The 19,595-nt window shown below is 39.8% G+C and overlaps 4 protein-coding genes across 7 annotated transcripts; 3 read left to right on the top strand and 1 right to left on the bottom strand.

The window, feature by feature from the left end:
• The first annotated feature begins 288 nt into the window (after positions 1 to 288).
• Positions 289 to 3,685, top strand: emp3a (epithelial membrane protein 3a). Of its 2 annotated transcripts, none has more exons than XM_041032948.1 (5): positions 289 to 426; positions 1,690 to 1,816; positions 2,100 to 2,202; positions 2,354 to 2,494; positions 3,146 to 3,685. In XM_041032948.1, exons 2-5 carry the CDS (start codon positions 1,739 to 1,741, stop codon positions 3,319 to 3,321), a joined length of 498 nt encoding a protein of 165 aa, XP_040888882.1. In that variant the 5' UTR covers positions 289 to 426; positions 1,690 to 1,738; the 3' UTR covers positions 3,322 to 3,685. The 2 variants fall into 2 exon arrangements, with proteins under 2 accessions (XP_040888882.1, XP_040888883.1); XM_041032949.1 differs by having other exon boundaries at positions 293 to 426; positions 1,707 to 1,816.
• Positions 3,686 to 4,245: 560 nt separating this feature from the next.
• fam83e (family with sequence similarity 83 member E) lies at positions 4,246 to 10,599 on the top strand. The gene is made up of 10 exons (XM_041035043.1): positions 4,246 to 4,530; positions 4,674 to 5,458; positions 5,913 to 6,059; positions 6,969 to 7,093; positions 7,183 to 7,617; positions 7,766 to 7,825; positions 7,948 to 7,986; positions 8,075 to 8,309; positions 8,394 to 8,609; positions 9,442 to 10,599. Exons 2-10 carry the CDS (start codon positions 4,991 to 4,993, stop codon positions 9,625 to 9,627), a joined length of 1,911 nt encoding a protein of 636 aa, XP_040890977.1. The 5' UTR covers positions 4,246 to 4,530; positions 4,674 to 4,990; the 3' UTR covers positions 9,628 to 10,599.
• Positions 10,600 to 10,737: 138 nt separating this feature from the next.
• utp3 (UTP3 small subunit processome component) lies at positions 10,738 to 15,579 on the top strand. 2 transcript variants are annotated; one of them, XM_041034864.1, is made up of 16 exons: positions 10,738 to 10,939; positions 11,185 to 11,272; positions 11,867 to 11,923; positions 12,011 to 12,067; positions 12,163 to 12,295; positions 12,389 to 12,457; positions 12,564 to 12,685; positions 12,796 to 12,951; positions 13,068 to 13,139; positions 13,855 to 13,895; positions 13,985 to 14,081; positions 14,268 to 14,405; positions 14,533 to 14,663; positions 14,762 to 14,828; positions 15,279 to 15,386; positions 15,476 to 15,579. In XM_041034864.1, exons 1-16 carry the CDS (start codon positions 10,923 to 10,925, stop codon positions 15,563 to 15,565), a joined length of 1,443 nt encoding a protein of 480 aa, XP_040890798.1. In that variant the 5' UTR covers positions 10,738 to 10,922; the 3' UTR covers positions 15,566 to 15,579. The 2 variants fall into 2 exon arrangements, with proteins under 2 accessions (XP_040890798.1, XP_040890797.1); XM_041034863.1 differs by having other exon boundaries at positions 12,163 to 12,457.
• A 49-nt stretch (positions 15,580 to 15,628) lies between these two features.
• ppcs (phosphopantothenoylcysteine synthetase) lies at positions 15,629 to 18,930 on the bottom strand. Of its 2 annotated transcripts, none has more exons than XM_041034867.1 (4): positions 18,876 to 18,930; positions 16,842 to 17,379; positions 16,646 to 16,749; positions 15,629 to 16,353 (listed from the first exon to the last, which is right to left on the bottom strand). In XM_041034867.1, exons 2-4 carry the CDS (start codon positions 17,374 to 17,376, stop codon positions 16,027 to 16,029), a joined length of 966 nt encoding a protein of 321 aa, XP_040890801.1. In that variant the 5' UTR covers positions 17,377 to 17,379; positions 18,876 to 18,930; the 3' UTR covers positions 15,629 to 16,026. The 2 variants fall into 2 exon arrangements, with proteins under 2 accessions (XP_040890801.1, XP_040890800.1); XM_041034866.1 differs by lacking the exon at positions 18,876 to 18,930 and adding an exon at positions 18,635 to 18,857.
• Positions 18,931 to 19,595: the final 665 nt, after the last annotated feature.

Raw genomic sequence — 19,595 nt, 5'->3', positions numbered from 1 at the left:
TGTTAGAGTCATGAAAAATATGTTTCAACTGTGTGATTCTTGTTGTTCTTTTGTACAGTCTGAATAATAGATTTGGGCATGCACTACTTTATCATACTTTGATTGACATTTTAATGTAAATCACATGGCTGCAGTATAGCTTTTGAGAAAGTGTTCTGTGTTTATGCAGGTCCAGAGGAATGTTATTTTCGGTGCTGAGTTGGTCCACACCACAGATTTGAGGGGGAGGGCAGGGAAAGTTTAGAGGAAATGGGTGTTGAGAACTCCTCCTATATCTAACTCCACATTCCTCTTCTGTACCCTTCTCTCCAACTTTTGGAGCTAAAACGTCTGGGAGGGAAGAAAAAGCACAGAAGGAGGATTTTAACAGAGAAAAGTCACAGACAATCACTGAAGGGACAGACTCAACGACACCGAAGCTGAAGGGTAGGAACTTCATCAAAACATCTGGGTTATGTTGAATTAAACAGAATAGATATGCCTGTGTTTACTGTTATTATCTGACACAGATTAGTACATGCATGATGAAACTCTTGCCTAATGAGATGCATGTCACACTTGTGACTTATGGTCAAATCCAACAAAAGACTGTCATGATATTGGTTGAATGTCTACGAAGATGCTTTTCTGTTCTTCCACCATGACACGCTTGCAATTTATGCTCTCATTACTTGTATTATGCCTGTGCCAGGTACCTCAAGCTGTTACATAAACCAGATGTAGTCGTATGTAATCAAACACATGCCCCTCTGAACACAATCAAACAGCAACAGTGGTTTCCCTCTGTGGGCAGAGCTGGGTGGGAAAGACAAACATGTGCAAGACTCCTAAGAGTCTAGCTGCACAGTGAAGGGTGTATACAAAAGTTAAAAGTTTAGATCTAGCATTTGTATTTGAAAATAGATTCAACAATATCTGAAACAAAGCAACAGTCTCTCTTTCTGGCCAAAGGAGAAAAAAAACTAATTACACAATATTACAAATTCTGTCTTTACTAATTTTAAAAGCTGTATCTTGGGGAACTGAAACCAAACAACAAGTCAACAAGTATTACTTAAGGATTTGACTTCCCCTTCGTGCTTATGCCCTCACAAATGATTCTGATGAAAAAAGTCACTCTGATTTGATGGACAGGATTATAGTAGTTCTGTTCGTTCTCACCATCTTCTAACATTTGTATATAAAAAAAACCAGCCCTTTCACAAGACAGCTTCCTCTGGTATTGACAATTGGGAAATGTGTTGAAAATATTAAGAAAATTAAATAAGTTTGTAGGTTTTTCATACTTGTTGAACTCTAAGTTTAATGACAGATTATTTTAATTGTCAGACTACATGCTTGTTTACAGTGGTTACGGGGTGCTTCTGATGTAGGATGTGATGACAGGACAGCCCCTCCACCCCCACCCCCTGTTGTCTGGCATGCTCATGGCTTGATAAATGAGCGGAGATTGTCAGTGCAGATGTTGAGAAGCATGATGAAAGTGCTCAGAGTTTCCAAGAGAGGAAGACAGAGTCCATTGTTTCAGGCCTCTGCTTTCAGAAATCTACTGTGTGCTTCAAGTGACATGGGAGAAAGGGACGGCCCTTAGCAGTGGCGGCACATGGTGTGTCTTTGACCACAGAGCTGTTTGATCCTGTATGAATCCACCAATCTCAGTCAAAATCTACAATCACAATAACATCACAGGGTTGTTTGTACACAGGATACTAGACTCTTCTGAAATCTCTGCGCAGTCATGGTCTTCCTCCTCATATCCCTAATTGTGCTACATCTGGCCACCTTGGCCATGCTCCTCATCGCCACCCTGGAGAAGGTGAGATGAACATGTAAACTAGTGTATTAACTCGTCTTGTCCCTGTTCTAACATTAGATATCACTGCTAATCCACACATGATATGAAAAAAAAAAAAAAAACAAATTCAAGAATGCTGCACATCAACATACTAACTGTGGTTTTGTGCACGAAACCATTTTGAACTGCCTTTGGAATCTGGTCCATCTTATAAATTATATGACTGTGTGTGCCAGTTTTACTCAGCATAGTCAAAGTGATAAAAACTTTCTTTCATTCATTTGTCCTTTCTTTCTTCCTTCAGTCTTGGTGGGTATGGACTGATTCAGAAATCACAGACCTGTGGTATAACTGCTTCCATGATAATGCCACAGACACCTGGCTGTGTGCTGCTACCAACGAGAGCGGTAAATTCTCAGAGAGAGTCAGTGTGCTTACCTACATTCGTGCAATGGGTTGTTTATTTAGTGGTCATATTTAGCATTTCTACGAGATTGCATAACTGTCTGGAGCTTTTCGTTTTACTTGTGAGTCAGTGTTGTGCACCTGTTCTCCTAGACTGGCTGCAGTCGGTCCAGGCCCTCATGGTCCTCTCTGTGGTCTTTTCCTCCATCTCCTTCCTGGTTTTTCTGGGCCAGCTGTTCACCATGTCCAAAGGAGGACTCTTCTACTTCACAGGCCTCTGCCAGGCCTTTGCAGGTGTTTTGAAGGCTTAATCCTTAATCCACAAAAAACTGTGTAAATGAAAACCCAACAACGTGTTGTTTTCATTCTTTCGAGGATTTTTATAAAGCAGTTCCTTCTTGTGACATTTATACTCATGGAGGAAGTAGCCCAGATTTATGATATCAAGGATAAGGTGGTTAGTATTCAATATATTAATCTTCTTATTGTCACCAGATCCCATAAGAAAGATCAAAACCAGCACTTACCTGACTGCTAACAAGTATTGTCTGATATAGCTTATTCCTCTGTACCATAGAGCCCTGCTGCTTTACCAAAAAAATTAAATCACAGTCCTACTCCCTTAAATACTTGGTAGGGCTCCAAATATGTATTAATCTGCTGATAAAAATAAATTTATTTTTAGCACTGACATCATAGTTACTGATGGTGTAATGTAGTCCAGTACAACACCACCTTTAACTATGCTCTTAAGCTTGATAAGCTTATATTGAATTTACATATTTGCAAAGGTAGAATTCATGGCTGATCTGTTGTATTGAGTTGCAATAGATCATACAGGTGTACCTAATGAAATGAACATTGGGTGTATATACTATGAAAATCTCTGACTGTGATGAACTAAGATAATTTGAACTGAACCTTTTTAATACGTCACTCTTGCAGGTTTCACAGATTTTGCCGCCTGCCTCATCTTCACCTTCCACAGGAAAGAGATCCTGAGTGACTCCAGAGATCTGAGCAAAGGACGCTTTGGATACTGCTTCATCCTGGCATGGCTGTGTGTCCCTCTCCTCCTGGTCAGTGGAGTCCTATATGTCCACTTGCGCAAGAAGCACTGAACTGAAAAGCTCTTCAGTCACTTCCCAGTTAACAGAACGCAAACATTAGGAAATAATGAAATACCTCTTTAAATGATACAATTCTGTTTTCTGTGGCCTGAATATCTACCCTATTGTGCTACATATACTATGTTTGCTATTACATCATTATAATAGTATCTCATTGTCATTCCAGAACAGATAAAGAAAACTCATCATCATCATCATCATGCTATAAGATACAAATCTCTAATAAATATGTTAGATGAAGCATTCTGACATAGAAATATTAGTAAATGCACAACACAAGAGAACAATATGGCACTCAAATGACTTGCTTTTGTATCTTGTACATATCTGTTTACTTATTAAAAACAAAATTCATTGATTGTTATCACTTTATAATCTGTTCGTTTCATCAAATAACTAACACGTCAGCTTTACTGAAGGCTATTCTTGTGCTTAAAGGGCTAAATCGATGTAAGGCCTGTTTTGTTTTGTATTAAGTGTAGCACAGTGCAGGTGCAATCCTTTGACACAACACTATGGTTGCGACGGGGTGCGCCATCTTTGTCATTTAATCTCTCATTGTTTCCTGGCATTCATTGTTTACTTTACCTGCACTATTTTCAACAGATAAGAGGAAGAAATGTGATAATGAACTGAGAACAAACTGGCTGGGGGGTATTTACTGTAGAATCAAGGTTCACAAACACCTTTTCCAAAGGTACTTCCACAGAAATAAAAAACCACTGTGATTGCACCTGACACCTTTAGATGGGAAGTCAGATACAGTATTGCGTGTTACACTTCCACAAAACCTACCTGTCTGGCTGGACCAGTCCAAAAAGAAAACTGTGAAACTGTGAAATGGCAGCCTGCTAGGTATTGGGTACATATCTTATCAATGTTATTCACTACACACCTCACACACACAATTAGGATGTGTATGAAGTGACACCAGAACAACAGAGACTGTAATTTAATTTAAATGTTGCAGCTATAGAAGTCAGAGGAGGTACATTAGGATTGTGATTGTGTGTTGGAGTGGCCAACTCATCTGTCAGCTGCACAGAATTTCTGGAATCTGAGAACAATGTCGGTGACAAGGAGTGGAAGGGTTAAGAGGAGTGAGATGACATGCAGGGGAGGGGACGCACAAAGAGCCACAGCGTCTGAAAGCTTATGAGTAATACTTGAGCCTGGGAGATGAGACATACTGCCTGGGAGGTGAGTTTCACAACGTGTTTGTTTATTAATTTATTAAGTAAGTTATTCATTTTATGTGTGTGTGTTAAAACTAACTTTCTTTTTAAGCTGGTAGATCCACTGATTACCTAAACTGGTTGATTTTTCTCTTATGTCAACATGAGCTGGGGGACAAGGCTGCTGCAGAAACATACTCAAGACTGAACTTGTGAACCCTGAACAGGCTTTTCGTCAGTAAGGAGTGATGTGAAATCATCAAGACAGCAACATCAAGACATCTAAAGAACTGTGGGTACCTCATGCCAACGTGGAAATAGGGTGATTTTTGTGTTGCCAGGGGGATGATTGAAAGGATTACTGTAACCAGATTTAAGGGTGACATGAGTTGGCCTAGGATGGTCTTGTTGTCACACACTTTTAGTCAATAGCGGGAACTTTGACAGGTAGCACTTTTTTCCCAGAGACACATCAGACTGCAGTTATGTCAAACTCTCAAAAGCAGAGCCTTGATGAGGATGCAGTGTTCCTGCCAGTGTATGAGTCCTCCCCAGAGTTCCTATACTGTGAGAGGGAGCGACAAGCAGTGGAGAGACTCCTGAGTGCGGGACCAGAGGCGTTCTACAGCTCCATCGGCACAGAGCGCTCTGGCTGCTTCTTGTCACCCGAAGAGGTCGGCCAGATAACCAGCTGGGGTCAGGACAGTCGCTTTAACCAGGTACAGGTGCAGCAGAAGGAAAATGGAGTGGAAGGCAGCTCAGAGATGGAGAACTTCTGCTCCACCTACTTCCCTTGCCACTCAGACACACCAACCCCGAACCTTGACCTGGGCTGGCCAGAATCAAGCCCTTGGGTGCCCCAGGCAAGCGTTACAGTCCACACCAGTCCCCCTGCTGAAGGAGAACCTCCTGTCAGAGAGATAATCCGACGACATTTACAAAAGGCTTCCCAAGTATGCAAATATAATTATTCAATTAGAAGGTGAACATGACACACATTGGTTCTTTACTCAAGTATTTAAATTTTCATTTATACTTTCAAACCACTGCATTTCAGAGGAAAAGTTTTTGCTTCACTATAAATTATTTATTTGATGATGTTCAGATTTTATGCTAAAGACATTGATAAACTAATAAAAAGATGCACTGCTTCAGTTTAAACTCTCCAATATTATAAAGAGGTCATACCTGAAGCACCCTGCACCTATGCAATTTTAAAATGCACCTCAAAGGTGAATTGACGCAGGAAAAAAAAGCTTTCCATTGAATCCATATTCTTATTGTTCAACATTATGATTTCACTGTCTCTTCTTCAGTTTTACTTATGTAGTATCCGGTCATGTTTTCCACTACTGCATGTAAAATGAGTCAAATTACAGGCTAAGTGACATTGTGTGTACTGTGCAGGTAATTGCCATTGTGACAGACAGACTGACAGATGGTGCGGTGATTGCTGATTTGCACAATGCTGCCTTCCGAGGTGTCCCTGTCTACATCATCCTGAACCAAAGGTCCATTCAGGAGAATTTCACTCTCAACAGGCTCAGGAATTCAGTGAGTCACCCCCTACAAATCAGCACACACCTAGCAGCCATGATCTTGTGTATGTTTGACACAGCAATGAGATTTTATTTAGCCAAAATTAAGCATCACCAACAGATCAACACATTTTATAATGGGCACCTCTCAAACAAGTGTCACATCTGAAAGTAAATGCACATCATAAAAAACTTGGCACACTGCATACATACTCTTGAAGGGTATTTCAACTCATCATTGTAAACTTTAACAGTGTCTTTTTACTTTGGCGTGCTTATGTTAGGAATGTAACATGTACTTTTAGTAACACATAGCTAAACTGGTTGCACAGCATTCAGTGCTTTTGCATGTCTTTAAAGCAGTGAGACACCAGCCTGATGTCAAGAACAATTCTCATGAATGCAATACATGAAGTTAATGAACATGACCGATCCATGGCAGTTTCTATGATTGAGCTACAGACTACTCAGAATGAGCAGATGATCTAATATGTTCTCTTAATTATACAAATATGCCATTGCTATGAGAATTGGATGCAATAGTTGATTGGTCCAGGAGGATTTTCAACTTGTACCACCAGCATGTCAAACTTATCTTATCCCGTATAAATATCTCTGTTTGATGAATTGCCATGAAGTTTGGTACAGACATTCATGGAACACGGTAAACATTATACCTGATAAACATCAGCATTTTGGCATTGTCATTGTGAGCATGTCATCATACATTTACCTCAAAGCGCTGCTGTGCCTGTAGTACAGCCTAAGAGAGCGGCTGTAGACTCTTGTTTCAAACCTTGTGTATGAATCAAGAAACCGCATGCCTGTTCAGCTTGGAGTTGATTATTCACATTCCGTTATGCATAAACGCCAAGTTTCAATGTAATTCAGTGTAGAGTTTCAACTTAAGCTTCTGATCTGGCAGAACATGCAGGTCCGGGTCCTCGGAGGGAAAACCTTCTGTTCGAGGACAGGAAGAATGGTGGTTGGGGAAATGAAAGACAAGTTTCTTCTGGTTGATTTAGAGACAGTGATTCATGGCAGCTACAGGTAAACGAACAAGCCTTTCAACCCTTTTTTTTTTACATGTGTTACACTCACTTGAGAGTGATGTAACAAGCTGTCTTTGTGCTCTGCAGCCTCACATGGACAGACGCCCACCTGCACCGGCAGCTGATCACTGTTCTAAAAGGACCAGTTGTTGACTCATTTGATAGGGAGTTCAGGATCCTTTTTGCTGCTTCGCTCCCAGTCCCAGACGCGTGGAGGGTTGCAGGTACCCATGCAGATGTGACTCATCCGCTAAAAGACTTCTCAGATGGCCAGTTCCAAAAACAGCTCTCTTTGGACCCTGAGATCATCAACCCTCCATCTCCACCTGCTGATTCCCTCTTGGACTGGGAAGCCATGGGTGTTGTCCAGAGAGACCCCTGTTTCCCAGACAGTCCTCTGGGTCAACATGAGGAAATCGTGGCCAAGGAAATGCCCCTCAGGAATAACATGCTGTTTGACAGAAACACACCCATCACAGATGGTTTTAATAAAAATGGAAACCAATTTGTGGATAAAAAAAGGTACATAGATCATCTTGACTTAACCCTTCTTAAACACCATTGCTGAGTCCTTGAAGCTGCCTTTGGATCAAGTATATATTTTCAAATTTCAGAGTGTTGTATACAGATTGTTTGAGGGAATTTGTTGATCTCTTTTTGCATTTGACAGGGTGTATGAAAACACATCTCCAGTGACAAACCATGTGCCAGATAAATCGACAACTTTAAAGTGAGTCTCATTATATCCAGTTTTGACTTTATACCGATTAAGAGTATTTGCCATCTTTATGTTGTTTTTTTCTGCCAATGTTTTACTAAAATATTTCCTTGGGGTTTTAATTATTTCCATAGCAACACACAGCTCTCACCAACTACAGAACAAATGAAGAGGTAACACACAAAAGATTAAGAAAATACATTGAATTCATTATTATAGAAGTGAAATATCCAAAAGAATTTTTTTTTTTTTCATCTGCAGGGTGGAACGCATGGTAGAAAAACACGTTTCCAGGCAACTCTCCACAGAGAGGTGCACCAATGTAGGTGAGAAAACAACAACAAGACTTAATGATAAAACAGCTGAACCAACACACAATATGGTCACATCTTCATCTGCTAAGAGAAGAGAGCGCTTGGGGAGGGAGTCCATTTTGGAGGAGAAAAGCAGCATGAATGGAACTAGCTCTAAAGTGGAGAACACACCATCTTCTAGAGTAAGTAACTGGCCTTGGCCATCAATACCCTTGAGTCTGATAGAAAAGCCCTGGGGAAACTGAGATGCATTTTTCTCCTCACAGAAACCTCTAATCCTGAGGGTGCCGCAATCTGATAGTTTCAGTTCTCTGAGTGACATTATGAAGAGGATTCATCCTCAGCAGAGCACTTCAAGACTGTTCAAGAAAGAATCAAATGGCGCCATGTCTGAAATGAGCCAGTCCATGATGGACCTGAGCGTACACAACACAGAGCCTCATGATGAGAAAGAAGTCCCAGTGCCAAGGCTTAAGGCCAGTGTAAGTGTGTGGCTTTATGTTAGTACTCTGTGTTAACACTTGTGTTAAAATAGACATCTTATAAAAAGCTTACAGTTTACAGAGATGTTACCTTTTAATTCACTGGAAGAGAAAAAGCACTTTGATTCTTTACTCAAGTAAAAGTAGTGTACCGTAGGGGTTCACTGAAAAAAAAAAAATTTTTTTTCATTTACCTCTGTTGGTGATGCAGACAGCTTTGGTTTTATTTATTCAAGTTTTGAGAAAACCACCTTTGAGATTTATGGCTCCACCCCCATACAATGGAGTTAAATGGAATTTAGTTTAAGGTGTTCACAACATGGGCAAATGTAATTTAAGAATATCAAGAGAAATGTCTGCTTTCAAAAAAAATGCCAGGCATCCTAGATAATCCACAGTGCACAGTGATAACAGCTTTCACAGGGACTAAATTTAAAGTAGTTCTAGGGAAAACTGTTTACAGTTAAGTTGGTGGATCAACCAGGACAATACATTTGCTATGGCAAATAACTGGTATATAAATATAATTTATAGGAGATGGAGGTTAAGGCCCTCAAAACATGAATTGTGTGCAGTTCAGCCAAAGAGTGAATTAGTCTTTGTCAGATTGTTTAATGTTAAGGAATTTTAGAGGCCAATAATACAGAAGCAAGCAAAAAAAATAAGAGAAAAAATGAAGACAGGAATGGATTTTATCTTTTAATTCTGTTCATGTTTCACATGAATCTGCAAGAAGTAATTAAACGTTTTAGGTGGTCTAAACCCCCAAATAAAGTGCCATTAACTCAAAATTTCACACAACTGTTACTGTCAATCTCTGTTTCCTTGGCAGTGCTTTGACCCAGGTTATATGACACCTGCTTTTGCCCTGATGAAGAAGAGGAACGATGATATGAAATCTGTATTGTACAGAACTCCAAAAAACTTTCTGCCCAGAGAGAGGCCTCGCAGTTCCACTTTTGGTCTCGGCATGGACTGGAGGAGGTCACGGACAGAAAAGGAAGGAGAACAAAAATGAGGAGCAAGGACAAAAATTCATGAGCAACATTTTCTGTGACATCTTCTGTCACTGAGGACAGGATGCTGTCAACAGTGGATAATTATGACCTTTTGCAGTGTTAATTACCCAAAATAAGCCAAAACAGATAGTGACTCTGATGATAAAAACCACTGTTAATATGTAGGTCGTGTTACAGTTTTATCTTTTATCTAGTGAATCTGATGATTTAATGTTTCACTGTCTGCTAAATACAGTGTGCTTTACATTTGAATATGTTTAAATTAAAAACAGTTTGTTCATGCTGCTCACAATGAATAGCTGCTTTAACCACTGTAGAAGTCATAAAGTCAGTCACACGTGCTACCAAGAATAAATTATGGAAGGACCTTTTGATTGAAAATTTTAAAAGCTCTGATTCAGCCTTCAGCAAATGGGAATATATGTACATTTCTGTTGGATACTCGCACACGTGGGAGTAGAGGGACATTAGGTTGCTTATTGGCTAAAAAGCACAAATGATTGACTTATGGAAACATTTTTCCCATTTGATTGAAATGGAATTTTCTACAAAGTTCTACAGAGCAAATAAAAAAAGACATTTAAAATTTTGTTTTCTTTCATTTTTTGTCCACACTGGCAGTGTGGCTCTGTGGGTGGCAATGTCAGTTGGTCTGTCCATCCACCACTTTGTTCCCGACTGAAACATGTCTGAATGTACTGATCAGAGATTTTCTGTGGACACTTGTGGTCCCCAGAGGATGAAGCCTAAAGACTTTGGTGAGCCCCTAACCTTTCCTCTAGCGCCACCAGCAGGTTTGGACAGATTGGCACAAAATTTTGTGCATACAGTGTATCCAGCCACCATTATGTAGACACTTGCCATAACATTTTAACAGTGAACATTTGTTTTATACATATCTAGATAGAGGAATTTTTGGTAGGTCTGCTCATTAATTTTCACAGTTATTTGTGTTTCATTAGTTTGGTTTTTACCTGTACAAATAAACCAAGCTCAAATACTTCTGTCTGTGAAGTGATGATGTTACACACTCCAGTGCAGTAGGTGGCGGTATGCACCTTTCACCTTACTTTGCAGGCTCCTATCAAAACTGAATAAGAAGAAGAAATCGCGGAAACACGTGGTTTACCAGTGTATGAAAGTGTGCGTCTTAACTGAAGTGGATATTTAACAGTTTTCTTTAGTTTTAATCTCCAGATATAAGCACGGGCTTTGAAACGTGTTGCTGAGTCGCCGGTGTAACGTCCGGTTTTGTTTGCTAACGTTCAGAAAGCCAGTGTAACTCATCTCCATCATGGTTCGAGCAAAAAGGTGAGTTTGGCTAAAGTTAGCTTCTTCGCGTTTGCATGTTTTAATGGGTAAGCTGTAGCTGTTTGAGATCTAATAAGTTCAACGTCTTGACCCAAGATCCTCAGCATTTCCCATTAGGGCCTATAGGAACGTAGCAGATACTGCAGGGCTGTGGTATGCAGTATGTAGGCTCCTGGGTCAAACATCCTCTGAACGCTGCAGAGCAGAGATTTAAGCACATTTGTCTCCTGTCCTTTGCTACTCAGGGGTAAACAGCCACAGAGACCAAAAAAGACAGAGCAGTATGATGAAGATGGTCCTGAAGCCTACAAGGACATGCCTGTCCCTGATAAGGTAAGAGAACTCAGCAGAGGTCTGCAAAATAGATTAATATTTTTATATTTTCTTAAAGGATTGATATAAATGTCAGTAAATAATTATAGGTCATAGCCTCTCTACTTGTTTTCGCTGATATCTCTCATATGTTTTTCAGTATGATTGTAAAACAGGACGTTAAATAACATTCTCAGTGGTATTAAAAAGGTCTTATAAAGTCTTAAGTTTAACTCTGTGAACCCTGCAGATCCCTGTTGTTATGGTGTGATGATCTACCTGGACTACTGTGGTGTATAACACTGACCTGTCAAAGTCCATATTCTTTCAGCTAAACAGAATTATAGTAACATAATATTATAGCAAGATAAAGGTGTTTAAAACATGTGGCAGAGTCGAATGTTTTATGCCATTACTACTGTATTGTTCAACAGAGGAGAGCCCGGGGTTAACAGCTAATAACATACAACATGTCCATGCTTTTTTGACAGTATCTGACAGTATCTAATCTCTCAATTTGATATTAGACATTATGGAATGATTTACCATCAATGAATTGCTATTTTCAACAGTGCTGACAGTCAGATGTGAACCTGTCCTCTCTTTTCCTTACAGAAATCATCACAGTACACAAAGGACAAAATTGATGAGTTTCACGATAGGAGGATTGCGGTAAGTTTACCTCATTAATATTTCTGTGGTCAGTGTGTGAGGCTTGTTTTATGTTCTCACATTTCTCTGTTGGTCTCTTTGCCGTAGAATCTTCTCGCCCGTGGTGTTCAAATGGAGAGTGATTCAGAGGAAATAGACGATGAGGTGATTCTCATTTTCAGTTTTTGCCTTTGTTTGGATTTACAATCTGAAAATTAAATTAGTCCAGGAGCAAATTCAAGCTCATCTGAATTTCGCAGGAGGAAGTGATGGCTCTGGATGATTCTGAGTCGGAGGAGGAGGAGGAGGAAGAAGAAGAAGAGGAGGAGGAAGAAGAGAATGAGGATGAGGGGACAGACATGGAGAGTGATCTAGAGGGGAAAAAAGACGAAGGTAAACAGAAAATCATCCTTTTATGCCCAGGACATGGTCTACTCTTTGGTGGAACTAACCTATTTAACTGCAATTATGTTTTTTTCCCCCTAGACCTTCCTAATGAAATGGCATGGGGCAAAAAGAAGAAGATGTTCTACGACTCTGATTATGTGACCACCAGTAAGAATCTTTTATCTCCAGCAATGTTACTGCAGCAATTCATGACTATTTTGTCATCTGTATGGCTAAGGTTTGCTTATGCAACACTTACATTGTATTATTACAGAAGGGAAATCGCAAGAAGATTTGGAAGCTGAGGAACAAGAAGAAGAAGAAGAGGCTAAAAATATCCAAAATCGTTTGGCTGCAAATCTGAGTGAGGAGGATTATGACTTAAACTTCTTTCAGGTATTTTGTGTTGTGAATCTCTCCTGTACACCTGCACTGAATTCCACCTGTGATGACGATAATGTTGATGATGTCTTATTTTTGTTGATTTCTGTTGTTTGTGTGTTTAGGAATTTGCTGTAGAGGAGAAGGATGAAAAGAAGACTGCGGAAAAAGAGGAGAGGATCGTGAAAGACCTGAAGCAGATGTCTCAGAAGGAAAAAATGAAACTCCTGAAGAAGGAATCACCAGAGCTGCTTGAACTTATTCAAGACTTCAAGGCAAAGGTAGAACACGGATAAAACCACAACATGCACATTCAGCTGTAAAGATACGTCCTTAGCCATCACAGACCATCGTGTAATAGATGTGAATTATTTCTCTTTCTGCTTCTTGTGTGCAGCTTACTGAGCTGAAGGATGAGCTGCGGCCCCTCATGCAGATGGTCAAGGATGGAAAGATCCCACCGGGAAAGGTGAGTGCATTTAGCTTCATGTCTAGATGTGAATGTTTCACCAAACTTAGAATTGTAAAGAGTTGCATATATCCCTTATTATTGTTATTGAACGGACCAGGAGGCAAGACAAGGAGAGCACTAGTACTTCTGTGATAGTTTTATTCTCTATTTCTCACTGAAGTAAAAGGGCAAAACAGAGACTATTTTTCCTCTGGTACGTCAGAGATTGTTTGTTTTAAGGCAATTCAGGAAATTTGGTGTTTAGTTAAGGCTTTTAAATAGCCAGTGCTGAAGATGTGTGACTGCATCCCGGTGAGGGAACATCAGCAACTCATCACGATTGTACTGTATGACACACCAGCAATATCCTGTTGTATAATTAAAGATAATTTCACCATTTCCATCTGGCAAACAGTGTAAAGTGTAAAAAAGGCAGATGTAAATATTTCATTCACTTAGCCTGAGGCTGTATGAGCCATCATTCCTGATTTTAGGTATTAAGTATTCACACTGAAATCAACCATGAACATGATTAGGTTCCACAAAATGACTCTGATCACAACAGTTAGGTTACATAAAGGAAAAATGTGGTGTTTGGTGCTGTGTTTTGAACATGTAGATGTTTTTGTTTGTTTGTTTGTTTTTTTGGAGAGTACCAAAAGCATATTTGATATTCTAGCCATATAACTATAAAATCTGTCAGTCTAAATAACTTTGGTCCTGTTTTCCAAAGGGTGCTGACTACCTGAAGACAAAACAGCAACTTTATCTCAAGTAAGTGGTGCTTAAACTGTAGCTTAAAATTGCGAGTTCACGTCGTTGCCCTTCGAAGAAGGATGACGGATCTTTGTTTCTCACCACAGTTACTGCACAAACATCAGTTTCTACTTGGTGCTGAAAGCAAAACGAATCCCTGCTCATAACCACCCTGTGATTGAAAGACTGCTCACCTACAGAAATGTAAGTCTGTGCATGTTGACACACAGTATTAGCAATTGCTTTCACCCTGTATGTCCTTCAGTCAAGAAAACTGCATTTGTAGTGTGTCTGACAGTGGCAGCAATAACTCTTTGGCTGGGACATTACACTACCAGTGTCATGGGACACAATGGACCATTAAATACCTCCCTCAACATTTGCCTACAGCTCATCAATGAACTAGGAGCAGTGGATGCTCGGCTTGCACCAGAGTTTCGCAAGCTACTAGCTGGTGAGGAGAAAGATAAGGCCACCAGCAAGTCAGCAGATGGAAAGAAGACCAGAGTGTCCAATAAGAAGGAAAAGGTGAGATTCTTTTTGAAAGAGTTCTTCTGGTGTACTTCCCTTCCCAGACCAAAAGGACATCCTCAGTTTGAATCATGACATTTAGCATGGAACATATGAATGCTAATGAATGCACATTGGGCTGCAGAATTCTGGAGAAACTATGCCTGAGGTCGAGGAGGACTCAGACTCTGACCTGGACGAGGAAGCGGCTTTGCGTTTCTACAGAGACGTGGAGGAGCGGTTGAAATTGAAGAGAAAGGGCAATGATCAAGAAGAGTAAGTATGACTGTTTTTTTTTTTTTTTTAAGCTTGCAAATGGCATTTCAAATCAACCAAATGAGCTGAGGGTCTGATAAACGGTCAATTTGTTGCAGGTTGGAAGAGAATAACTATCAGGAGGAAGAGCTGGATCCAGATTCTAAGAGAGGAATCACTTACCAGGTACTGAGTTGCAGCCACTCACACACTGAATTAACAGTATTTACATTCATGAGCCAGAGTAAGTTCAATACTCATGATTTCTCATTATTTGGGAAGACAGCTCTCAATGAGGGTCATATGTGTACTTTGTTTTCTGTGACATGAGGGCGCCACCTGCTGGAGGGTCTCAGTACGTGACATAATTTCCAGCCATGTAGTACTTAAATGTGAAATTATACTGGATATACAGTTGTTTCAACATCACAAGCTTAAATAATGTGTTCCCCTCACCGCTTGCTCATGTGTCTTTGAATATTCATTACTTGCTGGAGTCGTCGACAAAAGTTGTTTTTTTTTCAGTACATTTAAGTATCTGATGCCTGCCATACTCTATTCACAGCATGCATTCCATGTCAGACTTAATCACTTCTGAACATTTATTTTAATTATGTGTCTCTACCAATTCCACAGATGGCCAAGAACAAGGGGCTCACACCAAAGAGGAAGAAGATTGACCGTAATCCCAGAGTCAAGAACAAGGAGAAGTTCAGGCGGGCCAAAATCCGCAGAAAGGGACAGGTTTGTATTTCACACAAGAGCATACTGTATGTTGATATGTCAAACACATTCGCAAGAACAATAGTGAGACTGTTGTTTATATTCACCAGGTACGCGAGGTTCGTCAGGAGCAGACAAGATACAGCGGAGAGATGTCTGGTATTCGTGCTGGTGTCAAGAAGAGCATCAAACTTAAGTAGCTAAAGATAGAATCCAAAAAGTGCTGCCAAGTGTAGCCATGGGATTGAAAAATACCAATGGACTGTACTTGTAAATGTTTATTACAGGTGACCCTCATAGTAAATCATATCACTGAATTATTCAACTGTTAGTCACTGTTGTAGAAAAGACAAAGTGTCCCACAAAAGACAGTATGTCCTGGATCATTGCACAGTTTGAATAAACATTTTATGAACGGTCAATAAGTTGTATATTGTCCCCGCACAGAAACAGCATTTGGACCTTAGAGGCCCATTTTAGAACAGGTAAAAAGGACAGGCATTACAGTTACTATTAAGGTTGTGCAACCAGACAACATATACAGTAACTCTGTCAGCAGAACAGGCAAGTATAAATTTAAGCCAAGCTCAATCTCAGGGTCAGGGAAGAGCACAGACACAACTTAAAACTGCGTCACTGACTCAGGCATGCAGATGATAAGTCAACCCACTTGTTGAGTTATAAACTTATTGTGTGCCGATGTCAGGTTGCTCACTATCCTCTCCTCTATCTCCACCTCGTTCTTCACATCCTCCTCTGTGAGGATCAGCTCGGCCTGAGTCGCAGGGGTCACCACCACCACATAACCCCGTCTAGAGTCCAGTACGTTGGCCACCACTACCTGGTGCCTGTAGGTGTCCAAAGCCCGTCGAGCCTTGTCCAGCAGTATGGTTGCATCAGTCTCCAGCTTAAATGATATCACAAATGCCTGAGGTGCCCAGTCCTTCACCAGTGGAGACAGTATCTTGGGGACCATGTTCAAGCTGAGCTGAAGGAGAAAAAAGAAAGTATACTCTCATTAATAACAAGACTTGTTTCTAAAGCCATGCTGGCATCTCTTTGCAGCTGTACTTAGGCACAACAGTGCTTTGGGAATGTCATTAGTTTTGCAGGTATTTAGTCATAAACAAAAGTGTGGACCTGATAATGGTGCTAGATCAAAGGTTTAGGGGTTATCAAAGTGATAACATTTAATTTCTATACAAATTCAACACTGCCATGCCTAGAACCATGCCACTAGCATAGCTTAAAAAAAACTGTACAGCTGCATTCCCACTCACTTGAAGAGGACCATTGGAAGACTGGATTTTGTGTTCAGGCATCTCAGATGCTGGGATATAGAAATCAGACACTGCTGCCGCCAAGTAGAACATGGCCTTTGATCCTAAGCGCAGAATAAACATTTGAGGACAAGTTATGAGAAATATACTTGATAAGAACTTTGACCTCAACCTGTAATTTGTTTGTAATTTATACCTATTGTGCTGAGTGCCTGTGCTGCTGCTTTGAGAAGATGCAAATACTCTGACAGAGTGCTGAAGTCAATGGGCAGGAGGAGTCTGCTGTCTTTCACTTCTTGGTATCTCTTCAGCACTTTGGCAATGTTCGGTAGCACCTGCTGGTTAACCACGACTTCACTAGAGCTACCAGATGATGCTTCTCCACTTCTGAACGTCAGGGCATCCAGCATGTTTATGGTTGAGAATGTACGAGTATAAGGGTAGAGGGAGCGATGCCTGTGCAGGAAGATGACAGCGTAGCCGGAGTCTATGAAATATTCTGCGGAGGCTGCTCCTCGTCTGCCACTGCTGAAGTTATCGAGGAAGCGAACAGTGCGCGACTCTAGGGGAACTTTAGTGCCCCCTGATGTGATGAGAACCACCCTGCGACCTGCTGCCACGTGATGCATGGCAAAAGCAGACATCTCCTCTTTGACCTCCTCAACGTGGGAGGGAGCAGCAAATTCTTCAGCTAACTTCCCATCAATGGAAGATATTCTGGGTTCAGCCATTACCTGATGAGAAAGAGAGACATTGTCAGGAGAGAGGATTCCAACAGCTGGACATTGACAGTCAAATGTCAGACCTGTGTTTAAAGGGGAACTCCACAAAACTGTAAAACAACATCAGTTTAGCCTGCCTGTTTAACCAGATGTATATGTTTCGCGAGTCTGGAGGGAGTCCAGAGTCTTAGATAATAACCTCTGATGATATAACGAAGGATTGACAGCAGAAATTGGACACCGCTGCAGACAAATTAAACATGCCATTGAATCTTATATGCAAAATATGCGTTTGGGGACAGGATCCGCTCAGGCTGGGGTTGGAGAGGGCACATTTTTGACACTCAGTTTCAAATTGAGGGAGCATTGAACCTTGAAGCATAAAGCATTCAAAATCTGAACAATCCTGTCTCTGCAGCACCAGTTTTGTCCAAAAACTATTGTGTAATTCATCCACTAGAGAGCACTACCAAGTTTATTATTCAGTTATATTTGTGCTCAGTGTAAATTTTAATGTTGAGTCGGTCTCAGCAGTCCAGAACTGGACCAACTCTAAACTTACAGCTGGTATTCCTTACAGCTCATGCAACAGCTCTGCAAAGAATCCTCCATATATATATATATATATATATATATATATATATATATATATATACAATTTACTTCACTGAAAAATCTTGAATCCTTGAATAGGCATATATATATATATATATATATATATATATATATATATATATATATATATATATATATATATATATATATATGTTATACTGACCCTGAAGTTGACTCAAGACTTCTTTAAAATAAAAATTAAAAATAAATCCCCTTCAGGCACGTTCAGTTACTTGATACTGTAACTGAAAAATGTAACTGTTACTGAAAAATCTTGAATCCTTGAATAGGCATATATATATATATATATATATATATATATATATATATATATATATATATGCCTTGAATAGGCATATATATATATATATATATATATATAAGGATTCAAGATTTTTCAGTAACAGTTACATTTTTCAGTTACAGTATCAAGTAACTGAACGTGCCTGAAGGGGATTTATTTTTAATTTTTATTTTAAAGAAGTCTTGAGTCAACTTCAGGGTCAGTATAACATATATATATATATATATATATATATATATATATATCATTGAATCAACACTGTAAAACAATTTCAACAAAAACCTGACATACAAACATTTTGCAATCACAGTATGATGCAACACTTCACAGTATCTTGCTAATCCTTACAACAACGCAGTGTCAAGTTTCCTTTCTCGAAAGTAGGTGGTGGTAAGATGGTAACTTTCTGAATTTAACCGAAACTGTAAGTTAAAATGACAAGTGATAAAATAGGCTACTCCTGTCCTCACACCACGTAGTGTCACCTGCTATCTGAAAAATAACAACACACTAAATGAAATCTACAAAATAAGTAAAGCGACACTTGTTTTATTATAATACTAAGAGACAAAACTGCAAAATGTCCTACTTCAGATTCCGAGGTTGATCTCAGGGAGACTGTCAACAACTTCAGCACTTCCTGAATCCAGTTGAATTCTTTGGTCTTTATAACCACGGGAGGAAAAAACCGTCAGCGCCCCCAGTGGCCGTGAGCGGTGCTACCATCGACGCCCATCGTGTTTTTGAGTCAGGTCGCAGCAGCGGTGCGTCAGAAAGTTTCTCGCTTTCATATGAGGTGTCAGAATTAATGAAACATTAGCATCACAAAACAGACCCAAATAGGACAGGGGAAATTTCTCTCATAGGGGATCTTTAGGACCGGACTGTCCCACTGACTCAGCAAGTGTCATGAAAGGTTTCATGCTGATGTTCTTACTCTTCTAACTCTTCTGCTATTTTTTTTCCCTTTTTTTTTTTTTTTTAATAGTTTTAAAATGGTGAAATGGCATAAATTGAAAGCCAAGTTTCTGGTGTGCTGGTTGGATCTGTGTGCACCATCAGACGTCTAATTATCGGTGAGTTTTATAAAACACACTTTCTAAAGGGAGAAATTTCCTGCTAATTAAATTTAGATTCATGTCTAAAATTGGAAAAATGAAATTCAGCACGAAATAAGTTGTTTCCTCCGTCAGGGTTTTCAATTTTCCGAAACGCCGTACAAAATAAGAAATAACTCATTCAGAAGTAGTCTGCTATAAAATAATACAGGTCTTGTTGATCATCAGATCACAAAGATTCACTTGGAAAT

The sequence above is a fragment of the Toxotes jaculatrix genome, chromosome 3 (genome assembly GCF_017976425.1).
Source record: "Toxotes jaculatrix isolate fToxJac2 chromosome 3, fToxJac2.pri, whole genome shotgun sequence".
NCBI lineage: Eukaryota > Metazoa > Chordata > Actinopteri > Toxotidae > Toxotes > Toxotes jaculatrix.
The sequence above is the reverse complement of the archived record's forward strand: the minus strand, read 5'-3'. Positions and strand labels throughout refer to the sequence as shown.